This window comes from Phoxinus phoxinus (genome assembly GCF_949152265.1).
Source record: "Phoxinus phoxinus genome assembly, chromosome: 4".
Lineage (NCBI taxonomy): Eukaryota > Metazoa > Chordata > Actinopteri > Cypriniformes > Leuciscidae > Phoxinus > Phoxinus phoxinus.
In genome coordinates this window covers 26,985,408-26,999,917 of record NC_136879.1, presented here as the reverse complement: position 1 = coordinate 26,999,917, position 14,510 = coordinate 26,985,408, and the positions used below count along the sequence as shown (strand labels likewise).

The window sequence follows — 14,510 nt, the reverse complement described above, 5'->3', positions numbered from 1 at the left end:
CACACCTCATTAGGAGAGGGAACTCATTTTCAGCCATGGTGGGACAATTCCCAAAGCTCTTAAACAGAGGAACTGAGAACATACATGCACGGCAGCTCTACTGACAGAAGATGTGTGCGACATAAAAGGGGCTCTAAACATGGCAGTGAGTCGTTAACGTCTGGACTGTCTGTCAATGGGGAGAAACCAGTGAGCCTTGACTGGGTGATTCTCACAAAAACATGGCAAGGTCATATTTTACCCTAATACAAAAAAGAAAGAAATATAAAAGAATATGCATTTTTAATGTCAATTAAAAAAAAAATGTATTAAAAAAAATAATTCATAAAATGTAAATTTTTAGGACTATTATGTTTTTCACACCAATTATCTCAAATGATCACCGAAATGTTTTACTTTAGTGTTCCTGTGCAATTCTCAATATTCTGAAGGGTGATTCTCAGTAGATTCTACTGACTAATATAATTCATTACAGTAAAACTAACTATATTATATTGATTTTTAGAAGAAAAAAAATGGAAAGAAATGTACAAAAATACTGCTATAAAGTATAAATTAGGGCTGAAAAGAAAAATCTAAAATCAATAATAAAAAAACTTTTCACAGAAAAAAAAAAAAAAGTTGGAAGTCTGCAGCATGGATACAATTAAATATATATATATATATACACTTTCATATGTACAAATCATCAAGCACCGATATGTTTTCAAATATATATATAAAAAAATCTTAGACAAAATCAGCAGATCAAATAGATTAGATATACACACATATACATGTATTTGTGTGTGTGTGTGTGTGTGTGTGTGTGTTTCACGAACTGCAAGAATAATGTCAAACTGCAAAAAAAAAAAAGAGTTTTTGCCAGGTTTCGTTAGATTCACCCCATTGTTTAGTCCTCGCGGCTGCTGTCCAACAGGCAAGACCCAGCAGGAGATAAAATTAGCCACATGGCTCTTCCTGGAGCGCCAGAGCCTACTGATGTTGTAAACTGACCGCATAATGCCTTCATTAACCATGAGGGAAGGAAAAAGGAAGTCGTGCTGATGAAAAGAAAACTCTATTGTATGATTCTGAAACATGTGTAAAAGTGTGTTGTTTATGTGTATTCTGTATCCAGGGAGCACGATTATGACCTGCAACAATTACTACTGTATCTCCCTGCAGACTGTTGTTCAATATTATATCACTTTTATTTTATCCCCTATCTCAGTACTGGACAAATGCGGACAGATAGGCATAAAACTGGTCATGGTTTCTGCATCTATCCATTTGTCCTTTGCTCAGGTTGTTTAATACTCACTGCAGCTCCAGCACTGAACCATAAAATCACAAGCAAAAGAGCAAATGCAGTTTGTATGTCACTCATGAACAGGGTTTATCATGTTAATCTCCACGGTACCCCAGTGATTGACATTTTTTTATTAGACTGTGTGCGCCATGGGAGCAGGCAGAGATTGTGATCATGTGATCAAAGATCCTCTTCTGCTCTGTTTGTTCCAACTCTATGGAGCTCCTCCATTTTCATTGCTTCACCCCGGTGATGACAAAGACAGAACAAACCGACATAAAAGGCCTAAAGCTATAGAAGAAATAACTCGGAAGGGCCCTGAGCCACTGAGCCCTTGAAGCGATGGATCCACTTTCACGGCTTAAAAGGGACTCTGTTCGTTTTAAAGGCTGATTCTCACAGAAAGTATTAGCGTTATATGCTTACTTGGGGCTGTCTTCTAATTCTTATTCGCTTCATCCCTTATAAATGAACAGCGGCGGAGAGGGCCGTCAAAAAATCCTTTTGTCCCTTCAAGCAAACAAATCACGCTAAGCCTAAGCTTTGTATCTTATTTGAACTCTTGTTCTACTTGCATGAGATGAACAGATGCTGAGCAAAAGGCAATGCAAATTAATATGAATTATTATGAATTCTCCCTAACCTAGGGAATTGCTTTCAGGGCTTTTCAGAGGGAAAATTGAAAGTAAAATATAAACTTTATTATTTAAAATACTGCAATCACTTCTGGAATTTTCAGAGTGAAAATTAACAATTAATAAGAGCAGTGGCCGTAACGGTACGTTCACACGGGGCGTGAGCGTCAACGCTTCCCATTGACTTTGAATGGGTGACGTCAAGCTTTGCCGAAATGAATTGTGGATCCGTCGGGGCGCTTCACTGGCGTTGCTCGCAGCAGAAGTTGAGAATTTTTCAACTTCTGCCGCGAGCAACGCCAGTGAATCGCCGCAGGCGGAAGCGTCAGCCAATCAGGATCGCTCTATGCAAATACAGTAGCCAGGCGGCAGCCAATCACGTTCATCACGTTCATCCTGTCATTCCTGTCTAATTTCATTGGCTGACGCTGCTATGACCATGGCGTCGTGCCAAACTTCAGCCACGCCTTCCGTCAAGCGTTGACGCTCACGCCCCGTGTGAACGTACCGTAAGGGTGGTGAATTTACATTGCAATATACTGTTAAAAATAATTAATACTTTTATTCAGCAAGGATGCAATAAATTGATCAAAGGTGACAGTAAAGACATTTATAATATTTCAAACAAATGCTGTTCTTTTGAACTTTCTATTCATCAAGGAATCCTGGAAAAAATGTGGGGACATAACACACGCAGTTTCTGCCAATCTCATGTTAATCTTGAGTACATAGAGTAGTATTGCATCCTTCATAAAAAAAGGGAAAAAGGGAAAGACAGGCTGAGATCATGACAAAAACAATATTAACAACTTCACCTTTTTGAACGGTATAGTCTCTCTCCACCAGGGGGCCAATGGCAGGGCTCCAGACTAACGTTTGAGAGCAGTAACACCAGTGCCAAAGGTTCTACAGATGGTGGAACCTTTATATATTATATTACATGTTTATTTATTGGAAAGTAAAGCACTGAGCTAGTTGAGATGCAGATAAAAATGAATATTAACAACAACAGTAACATGTAAAAAAAAAAAACTAATTTTTATGGGGGGGGGGGGGAATGCTAAAAATATGTTTTTGGGTAATCACAATTTTAAATAAACAATTTTAAAATGGATAATATTTATAGCTTTGAGGTGCTGGAAAAAAGTATGAAGTCCTTGTAAAGTGCTTGAATTTCACTCTCAAAAGGTTGTACGAACCCTGAAATGAATAATGTAAAAACATTCCACTATTTCTGCCACAATACCATGGTTACAGTTAGCGTTACTACATTAAATCCATGGTGGATGTTGGTGATTTATGGACTGAAAAGCCTTCTATAACTTGTTCGTTCATGGCACAATGTTTCTCCTGGTTTCCACGTCAATGCTTTTTGATCTGATATATATAGTTTATAATGTAGAATTCTGCACTGAATTTGAAAGATCCTGCAGTGATAATACTGCAGTGAATTCAAATGCTTTCTTACTTGATTTCCTGTAATCAGGTGCTGTGTAGTAACAGTGTCGTGTGATTGAACTCGTGCCGCGCAGTCTAATATTGGTCCGAGCAGATCAACTGAGCAGCTCAAACGAGAAGCGCAGTTTCATTCCGCTTTTGTTTAGTATGCCGTTTCATGTTTTTCAGAAACAGAACAGAAATGGCAGCTCTTATCAGTTGGGCATTGTGGTGGTGGTACCAGTGCGACCTCCAACTAAATCTAGCACTAGCAAGAAAAAAGGTTGCAGAATTTGGAGCCCATTTGTTTCAGTCTGGAGCCCTGAATGGGCTCTTATTTGAGGAAATAAATCTGTAAAATTGTTGCTCAAATTAGTGGCCGATATTTGCCATTTTTTAAATATCAGCATCGGCCATTAAGTTTTTCTGTTTGATCAATTTGTCGGAAGCGGGACATTTATTTTGATAGCGTGTCCGACTCTTAAGGCCAATTCACACTGCACCGACAAATATTGAATAAAACGAAAGTAAACACTAACCAACAGGGCACTATGTAGTCTGGTGTCATATTTTGCAACAATTTCTTTATTTGTGAAAAATACTGAAATATGATTGTGAATTATGTGAAGTTGCCATCTAAAGTATAAGTCTGCTTATATTTAAGTCATTTTCAAATTATTTATTTCTAATTTATTAAATATTAGGTAAAATAAATATAAATTATATATATATATATATATATATAGTGAGTTCAGAATAACAATTGCCACTGAATCCGTCAGCATAAAATTTGTTTTGTGCATTCATACCGTTTCACCTAAGGGTGTTTCCATGACTTCAAAACAAAACATCTATGTATGTGGGAACTCATTTCATAGTATATTTGCACAACGGATCAAAACCCTCCATGCCAGGAAATGAAGCCAGTCCAACCAGTTCCAAAACAGTGCCGTTGAAAGGAAACAATGATGATATTAGATGATAGCCTATACACAATGGTATTTACTTCAAAGAATACCATGGCACATATCCAAAAAAAAAAACATGGTCATTAAAAATTGCTTTCAGTAATAGCTACTTACTTGGACACAAGGCAGAAGGCCTCTGCGCATATAGCTGGGCACGGCACCAACTTGATGACGACATGCTGAGCTGCAGCTTGGAAATGAGCTTGAGATACTTTCTCCAACACTGAGGACAGGGTGTTTACATCTGCAGTCTTTGCACCTGGCTCTCCACCCACCGTGTCCAGTATGTTCCCCCCGTGAACCACCAGCACCAGCAGATGTGTTTGACATTTCTTCTGGTGGACAAGGGACACGGAAAAGTCACAGCACAATACTATAGAAAAGAAAGCAGTAGAATACTGAATATTTAAAAAGGATAATCTTACCTCAGCTTCCTCTCCGTCAATGCTAGACTGAGTGACACATTTCTGCCTCCTTACACGGTACAGACTCTCTGAGCCCATTAAGGAAAGAGCATGAGATGGATAGATGGGGATACATATAAAAAAAAGAGAGAAAGAGGGTGATTATAGCCACTTTGCACAGATGCACAGCAAACAAAACCACAAATGATTATCGATCCTTCAAAGCACACTCATCCGCCTCTCATTAACGATTTTACCTTCTATTTATTTTCTTCATAGTATGACACAGAAAATGTAGTGTTATCATCAAAACACCATACTGGTACCATCATAGTTTAAAACAGGTCAATAAGAAACAGACAGAGCTTGGGATTTGTATCAGGCAAACCCTTTCATTTTGATGTCAGCTGGTGTCATAAAAAATAACAAATTACACACAAGAGGAAGTGAACACGACCAACAAAAAGCTTTTCGTGTCTCCGAATCTCCAAATAAGACTGCTGGCCTTTAGCCAAAGTCATTATACCTCACCTTCACCATTGCATGCTCTATTTTTTTTTCCATTTGTAGCTTCCCGCTCCGTTCTGCCATCTCATTCTCACACTCATGATCTAGCGCTTCTGATCTGGCTGGCCTCCAGTCATTCTGACAGCATGGAGCTTGTGCGCATGCCATCTCAATGCCTTTTATTAGTCTATGTGCTTAGGAGGGAAATGTTGGAAACTCACAATCCACAAGGTGAAACTTCAAGGAATTCAATCCCCAAGTGGTTGTTCAAGGTCACATTACACATATTTACCACATTACTTCTAAAATCAGTTGGATATTTGTCAATGGGCAACTTATGAATTTAGGGGTGCACCGAAATTTCGGCCGAAAATGGCATTATCGGTTTCGGGCCGAAATAAAAAAGCCAGCCGAAAATGTCAACCGAAAATGAATGTCAACCGCGCGCAAGCGCTTTGGTTTCACTCACGGTCGAGCTGTCACTCGTCACCACCCCTCCCCTCCGTGCTCAAGCAGGTTTCACTCACGGTCGAGCTGTTTGCACGCGTCTGCAAAGATTGAGCATGTCAGCGGTATGGAAGTATTTTAAAGTTTCAGATGAGGACAACCAGCGCCACCGCTCCCACCACGCGCATGAGCTGAGAGGGCACCAACAAATTGCGTAATGAAAAATCAATAATTATAATGCCGATATTATTTCAGTATAGAAATACAGACATTCCAAGTCTCCCGGAAGTTCCGGGAGTCTCCCGCATATTGATAGCGGCTCAAGCGGTCACTGATGCCCGCGAATTAGTCAAAATCTCCGTAATCTAGAGCGAGCGCGCCCGCGAGACAGAGACTGTGCTCCAAACCGTGTAGCGCGTGCACGGCAGAGAGGGAGAGAGAGCAAGAGACCGCGCACGTGTGCCTCATGAAGCGCATGCAATATAAAATATATATAATATATAAAATATTTTAGGTTTTATTATGTAACTGTTAGTGGTAATACAAGTTTGATGATTATTCTATTGGTTTGTGATTTTTCATTTCAGATCCATTAAAAATTAAGCAATATAAATAAATATATATTAAAGTTTTTTAAAAGAAGCCATTTTCGGTATCGGTTTCGGTTTTCGGCCAAGTGCATCCTACATTTTTCGGTATCAGTTTCGGCCCAGAATTTCCATTTCGGTGCATCACTAATAATAATGTCTGGTTTTCTTTTCTTTTCCCATATTACTCATTATTGTCAAACCAGGTGTTTTTTCAATGATCTAATCTGGAACAGTTCCAATCCCATCATTATGTAATGAGAAAGCATAATCTGAAAAAAACAGAGCCAGTTAAGAGTTATACAAACAAACACTGGATTGATTCATAATCCATCCTTTCGCAGATAAGTGTGGGAAACCGCATGTATTTTGACCATCAAGATGATGTCATGACAACCCTGAGCTGCTGTAACATCAAACAGACTGAGCCGATGATAGACCAGACTACTTCTCTTAATGGCATATTCATTCACTTCTAAATCACTAGGTCTCCAAGGAGCAATTGTGTTCATTGAAAAGCTGTACCCGACTGCAGAAAACCCTCCCAATAGTGAGAGCCTGTGCTCATCCCAGCTGCAGGCTTTCATTCACAGCCGCACCATAAGGAAAACAGTCAGGGAGGAGAGTGGTGTTCTCTCCTGTGCTTTACACTGTATGCTGCCAACAAGCCGCCGCAGCATTTTCAGGCTCAGTGCCACTTTCTTACTATAGCCTGTCTGACTACATCCACAGATGCATGTACGACACAAACAAATTCAGCTTACGTAATGAGCCATATATATGGATCGACAGACAGACAGACAGACAGACAGATGGACGGTGAGCTTTGTGTGTTAATGAAATTCCACAGTAGGAATTTAATGGGAAATGCTGAGGACTCCCACAGTTTAGTTTCAATTGGGCTCAAAAGGTGAGAAAGTGATGGCAAAGAGATGGAGAGAAAAGGATAACAAGCAATAAGGACAGGAGAACGAAATGACAAGGTGGGGGACAATGGGGACATTTTGTTCTTATTCACTCTGCTCTATAGTTCCTAGCTTATGTCCTCTTTTTCCTACAACAGCCCAGACACCCAGCTCCACCCCTGCAGATTTATAGCATCCTGTAGAGAAATACAGAATCAATGGACAGGGAGAGAGACCGAGCAATTAGAGAGAGAAAGAAATACAGACAGGGAGGGCATGTGAAGAATGCGATAGAGAAAGGAAGAAGAACGGAAGAAGAAAGAGAAAGGAAGAAATGAACTACCAACAAGTTGGACCAGGGTCAAATGTATATTGACTGAGCTCGTTCCTCCTTTTGATTCCACAATCATATAGTTTAACAAAACGGATCTCTGCCAGGGAAACCTGAGCCAGGATAACACTGAGGACATCCCTCCCTCCCTCCCGTCTGCCAAAACAGACCCAGCCTGAAAAGCACAGTCTGAATCATGGACTGAATCAGTTATTTTGACTAAAAATTAATCAAAAAACTTCAGCGTGGTTTTTGTTATTTTTGCAAGTAGCAACATTAAAATGCACATAAGCTTGAAAACTATGAAACTAAAATCAATCTTTACGTACTTTCATATAAAACGTCATATATACAACATAATGTCATATAAATAAATAATGAAATAAAATAATATTCTTATTTTGCACATAAATATTTGGTCTTATTTAGATGATTATTAAAATAAATAAAGGGGATGGGAATTTTTAAAATAAAATTCCGGATGGAATTTTTTGTATAGTAAGAAAATATCACTATCTTGTGTTCACCAATGAGAACAACATTTACAATATTTTTAGAAAATTTTGTGTAAAACTTTTCAAACACAAATGACCTAAATATAGACTCTCATTAGGAAAGACCAAAAGCTTAGATAAAGATAAAGTCTCATAACTTGATGCAAGGCTGCTAAGGCAGTAGGATTGGTCTTTAATGTTTTTAAAAGTATGACACGGTAGAGTGTCAAGACAGAGAGATATAAAGAGAAAGGGATCAAGAAGAGAGAAAATGACTTTACAACAAGAGAATAGAAGCGACAGATGGAATAGATTGAGATTGAAAGAGATGGGCTGTTCAGAGTGCAGATATGCATTTATAGCAGAGATAAACATGAACGTGTTGCCAAAAATATCACGAGGTTGACAGTGGCTGCAGGCTGCCTTTAACTCAGTGATCGGTTGAGCTCACGCAGAGTCTCAACAGAGAAGTTACGAGTATATCTCAACTAAAGAGAGCTAGAGATGATATCAATGAAATGTTGCTCTGATCACATGCTGTAGTGTAGAGAACCAAAAACAGACATACCAAAACTGGATTGACAACAGTGTGGAACAAGCAGTACGTGTATCTAAAAATGCAGAACTTATGCAAATTAGATGCAAAAATACCAATCGCTTAGCTGATAATGCTGGAGTTTATGGTGGATACAGTGCTTAAACCGTATAGGCTACTTTATACATTATTTAATTCAGATTTTAAATTATTTATTAACATATGCATATTTGCATATAACTGCATATGCATATAACATGCATATTTATTAAAGAACACACAGATTCTGGAAGATTCTTCTGGAATTACAATTTATTAATTGAATAGGCTATATCAATACTCCCAGTTTCTGTTAATAAAAAAAATAGTCTGCAAATATTAGAAATAGACTACTGAAAATATTAAAGTGCTTTTATTTAATTTAAACAGTATTTTATGATATTTTTATGTTGGATTTTGGTTAAAAACTGTACTTTGAATATTGTGTTGGATAACAGGGGCCTTTGAAATCAAATCAGTGATGTATGGCATTCTGGCCATTAATAAAAGGGTCCTGTAATGCTTTTTCACTTTTTAACTTTAGTTTGTTGCTGTTTGAGCATAAAAAAGATCTGCAAGGTTACAAAGCTCAAAGTCCACTCCAAAGGGAGATATTTTATTTAACAGAATCTACTTTCTGTTTTCTACTTTTCTACCACAACAAACAACTCGTTTGGACTACAACGTGTTATTCTGGCCTTTATGAAGTCACAATGTTACTCATTTTAATAATTTCATTTTCCGCCCATGGAATATGAAAAAAAAAGGTTTCCAATAACCTTTATGTAGTTGCTATGATGTAAACAAAGGGCAACGCTGTTTGGCTCTGCTCGCCTCTCAGCCAACATTAGTGTTGATTATAGTGTTTCTGTAGCTTTTGTAAGCTCTCACTTCTGTAAGACTGTTTACCGCCCCTTAGGAAAATTAACCATGGTTTTGTGATCGATTACTGTTTGTATTACCATAGTTTATGAAAATCTTATCATGATTAAATTATGTATAATTTATCTAAAACGTACAAGAAAAAAAAAAAAGAACATACCACTCTGAAACAACCAGTAAAATACGTACTTGTAAATTCCGTGCATGTAATCCACTCTGGACGATACTCTTGTTTGTTAACATTCTTAAGCCTAAATGAGGCTTGAATTGGTTGGAAATTGACCCCCATCCTTAATATTTACTAGCCTGACTCCGCCCTTCTATGTACGTCCGCTCAATTATAATTTTTTATTCAGAACGTCGTCTGGGTTTGCGGTATATTCGTGGGTTTTCTTCGATCATTTTTTTGGTCCAATCAGCGAACAGAGGGAGTGGCTGAGAACGATGATGTTGAGGTTGTGCGCTAGTTTGAGTTGGAGTTTCGTCACGTCCAAACGTTAGCGATTGCTTATGGCAGATCCAGAGTGGCTCTGGGCAGATCCAATAGTTTTAAACTTCAACAGAGTACCCGCCTTCAAGGAAGTTAACGCTTGTCAATGGAGAGTGGCCAGACTCTCTGTACAAATGAAATGTACGAGAGTCTGGTAGGACCAGGCTAAATATTTACACCTGAGCAGATGAAACTCGCGGTAATGGTAAGGGATGTGACATTTCCCGAACACAGGGAGCCAATCACAACACAATGGGCCAGCTAACCAATCACAGGACATTTCGTATTTTGGAAGGAGGGGCTTCATTGAAACATGAACCAACAACACATTCAAGCCAGATAGGGGAGAAAGGTGCTGTAAAATATGTGAAAAATAATGTGTGTTTTTTTAACAATCAAGCTTTACTGTGAGACACATAACAATGAGTTGTGGACACAGCCACATGGGAAAAGTGTGATTTCAGGAAGAGCAGAGAGGACATTTCTGACCATCTGCTTGACAGGGAACACACCTGGCTGTACCAAATCCCAGATGCAGAATGTTAAAAATAACACATTCCAGCTTCTCGTCAAATTTGCTATGGACAGCAATATGTTCAGTGTAAATACATTTAACAATCTGACTCCAGCACTCACCCTCTCAGATAAGAGAATATGAAGGAAAAATACAAACTCAAGCACATACAAATATATTGCCACAAATTCACTGTGAGGAGCACATAATCTGAATTCCTCCATGTACGTGAGCATGTGATTGAAGTTACTGCAGCAGAGCATCTGTACTCTCTGCTGTGTGTATGTTGGCATTCTGTGAGTAAACAAGTCTGGGCACCCTCGTTGCACAACTGACGAGTCCAGGTCTAACACCTGTCCACCACCATCATCACACGACACTACAGAAACACATCAACCTGGGAGGACACATCACAACTGGTGTGTAGTGTTAACACTGAACAAGCCCATTTATTTTGGCTAGATGCATCAACAGCATTCATATCCCATTGTAGGATAGAAATGTGTCAGCCGCTAGCGATTCCGCTGTAACATTTGCACTGAAGTACATTCACATTTTGATTTACAAATTTGTCAAAACTATAGTCTATTCGGTCAACTACTCTTCACTTTAAAGTGTAGACAATTTTGTTTAATATAATGGGAGTGAATCAGTTTTAACACCCATCGTCCAGTGTAAGGATGGTACAGGTTTTTAACTTAAAATAAAAAAAATTAAATAAATAATTACTGATTAAAATAAAATAGAATAAAAAAATAATATTAATATAATAACAAAGCATTGTGTTACGGTAGGGTTTTAAAATAAAGTAAAATAAAATAAAATAAAAAATAAAAAATAAAGTTCCTTTCATTTTAATTATTATAAAATACTGTTATGTATGTGATGAGTGATATAAGACTTTGGTCATACCAAATACTCAAAAAATGTGTATTTATTTAGTAAAAACATGAAAATATGATTTTGTTCAGTATTTAGTTTTGTTGGCTTAATGTAATAAATAATCCACACAGTATGTGTCATCACATGGAGCTCTGAATAAAGAGGAAACTTAAGAGATAAACTTATGATAGGGGAATTTTGTACTAAAGACACATGCGCTTCAGCCTCGACATATTTTCTTAGGTAGACAGTCATTTGAATCGCAGGCATGACTAACATAAGGGTGGGCCATCATTCTTTCCATTCATTTTAAACCATGTAATGTTGCAGTTGTACTTGCCAAAGACAATATTTACTTGGACTTAGAGCTTGGCAAGTGTTCGTTTTGGACCCCGAACACATCATTCTCTGAACAGCAGAATCTGTCACAGTCTGGAATCAGTGTCCTTCAGTGCTGCCAGATACATACGAGTCAATGCTACAATCGTGAGCTCTCCTTCTGTGCCATTACGCTCCATCATCACCTTATTATTCTCCTTTTCTCTCTTCTCTCTCATTCTTTCTCTCTGTGGAGTCATCTTATTGTTCCTAGCTTTGTGTGTCTTCAGTTTTCCCTGCTTGGGGCATTCTGTGGTTAAATGGGCAAAAGAAAAGGAAAGAAAGTAATTAAATGGGAATTAGCGTGTGATGGAGATTGTGCCTACAAGAGGCATATGTTTAAAAAAACGACTTCAGAGGCTCGCGAGGGGGAGAATACAGATGAGGCGTTCGAGTGTCTGGCCGCGGTGAGGCACGGAGGGGCCGTGTCTGCGAGCAACCAGAAGCGACGTGAGCCTGTCAGATAAGCTGAGCCGATAACGTGTGTGATTCGATCAGCCAACAGAGGCTAGGGCTCTTATTTTATGCATTAATTAGTCGTCTTTTCAAATGTGTTCATCCAGAGCTTGAGGCCTAATCAGAACCCGGACGGCACAGACTTTGCTCTTGTCGCAATTACCGCCAACTAGGTGATTAACATTTGCAAACTTGAGTAAAATGTTTAAAAAAAGAAACAGACGTTACGTCTCTGTTATAGTGCCAGACAAACACTCTGGGACCATGAGATGCTGGCTGAACCAACAGTCAAAAAAGTTGAGATCAATAAGCTCAAGAGCAAGATTTTTTTCAATTCGTTTTATCGGTTCCCTGGTGGCTATATTGTTGTTGCCCGCTGCACATAACTTGGCACGGCTTTTGGAAGATCTAATGATATATGAGGGGAAACCAATTTAAAACTAGAAAAACATTATTTTACATGAACAATATTTTTTATCATAATTACAGTAATTAATAATATTATATAATACTTTAACAATCTATTCACTTTCTGATAATGTCTGTTTTTGTTTTGTCTGTGTGATCCCGCCCACTGTCAAATTACTGAATATTATTTTGACACCCTGGGTTGCTAGTTGGCAGAAAACACAGCATATTGCAACCATGGAAGCCAGCGAACGAACTGGGTCAGAGATCGCAGATTCTACCGGACCTAAAAAGCCTCCGCATCCATCTAAAAGCTCTATGTCTAGAAGTTATATTAAAACGCGGATAAATCAACTGATCAACGTGTACCCATGTACCGATCCGATACCATTTTCATAAACAATACATAGTTATTGCACGCTAGCTTTGCTTAACGCTGCAAATCGGAGATCAAGTCTTCTTCGTTGCTCTAAACAGTGGTTGCCCGCGGCAACACAGGAAGTTGTGCTGTATCGCCACAAGCAACCACCGTTTAGAGCAGTGAAGAAGAAATTAAAATGCACGCGCTAGCAGTATGTCCGCTGTTTGGCAATATAACTGACAAAATTATCGAGTTTATTGTTCTGGATGACCAGCCACTGTCAGTCGTCAAAAACGTTGGATTTTGCCGCTTCATTGAACATTTGGAGCCGCGGTACAGTTTGCCTGGTCGCAAATACATCTCTGAAACAGCGCTCCCTAAGCTATTCGAGACAGTGCGTGAACACATTTCATGTAACGTTAAAAGATGTGCAAACAATCAGCTTTACTATCGACATCTGGAGCTGCGACGCGACCCGCTGTCTTTACTGAGTTTGACAAGCACACTGGGTGGGGTGGGCACAGTGACGCTGTGTTCTTTAAGTTTTAAGAGATTATTTTCTTAAATTATTCCTATATAATTTTTTTGATTCCTAGATTTATTTGTTGTACTGTTTTTTATACAGTTATATTGTAAAACTAAAATACCTTTTTCCGTTTACAGTATTAGATTTGTGGCTGCATTTGAAGTTATTTTTCACTTAAAAATAAATAATATACTAGGCTACTGTGAGATGTATGTCAGATAATAAAAAATATTCTAGTTCACTGTGTGTATTTGTTCATGTTTTATTAAGGGATAAGTCTGAAGCACAACAAATTAATTCTATCAATTCATACAGGGCTAGTATGAATTGCAGCTGTATAGGTACACACCCAGGTATCAGATCAGTACTCGGTATCGGCCGATACCCTGAGTCCAGGTATCGGAATCGGTATCGGGAAGGAAAAAAGGGTATCGGAACATCTCTAGCCCCAGGTGGACCTTGGCCCCCGGTTGAGAGCCAATGAGCTTCAAATTACATGGAAGCAGCATAAATGTGTGTGCACGGATTCATAATCATGATAAAAGTGCATGAAGAAAAGGTCAAGCTATGAATCTCCAGTACTAACCTACTGGAGTACATCATATGTACAGTGATTTGATTCAATCAGTGGACAGAAAAGCTACAAAGAGGTACAGGGGGGAAATTGAAGATCCAGAGACAGGAGGTGGCTGGCTTCTGTCTGGTGCTTCTCTTTGAGGCATCATCAGGCTGTTTCAATAGCTCTGCCAATGGGCACCCAAACCTCTAGGCTGCACAGGGATTCTGTGCCAACTTCCATCTGTGCTCACATAAACAATCACTGCTCGCACAACGCCCTCATCTCACTAGTACAGTGCACATGTAATCAAGATGATTAGGCAATGCCACTGACTGAAAAGTAATTACTTGAAATAGCAAATGAGCAAAAACAAAACCACAGCTCAGATGTACCTGGACGTACCCAAGACGCAAGTTTATAAATTGAGAGAGCGTCACAAAAGTCTCAAAATCCCTAAACTGTCTGGTGTGGCTC

At 38.8% G+C, this 14,510-nt stretch overlaps 1 protein-coding gene across 5 annotated transcripts in view; it reads right to left on the bottom strand.

The window, feature by feature from the left end:
- pitpnm3 (PITPNM family member 3) overlaps positions 1–14,510 on the bottom strand; it is an 85,029-nt gene that overhangs the window by 40,107 nt on the left and 30,412 nt on the right. For 4 of the 5 annotated variants that reach the window (XM_079609496.1, XM_079609493.1, XM_079609494.1 and 1 more), the window contains exons 4-5: positions 4,757–4,824; positions 4,446–4,666 (exon numbers count right to left, since the gene is read on the bottom strand). In XM_079609496.1, coding sequence (XP_079465622.1) covers positions 4,446–4,666; positions 4,757–4,824 — 289 coding nt within the window. The remainder of the gene's footprint in view (positions 1–4,445; positions 4,667–4,756; positions 4,825–14,510) is intronic. The other variant, XM_079609497.1, reaches the window with a different exon arrangement.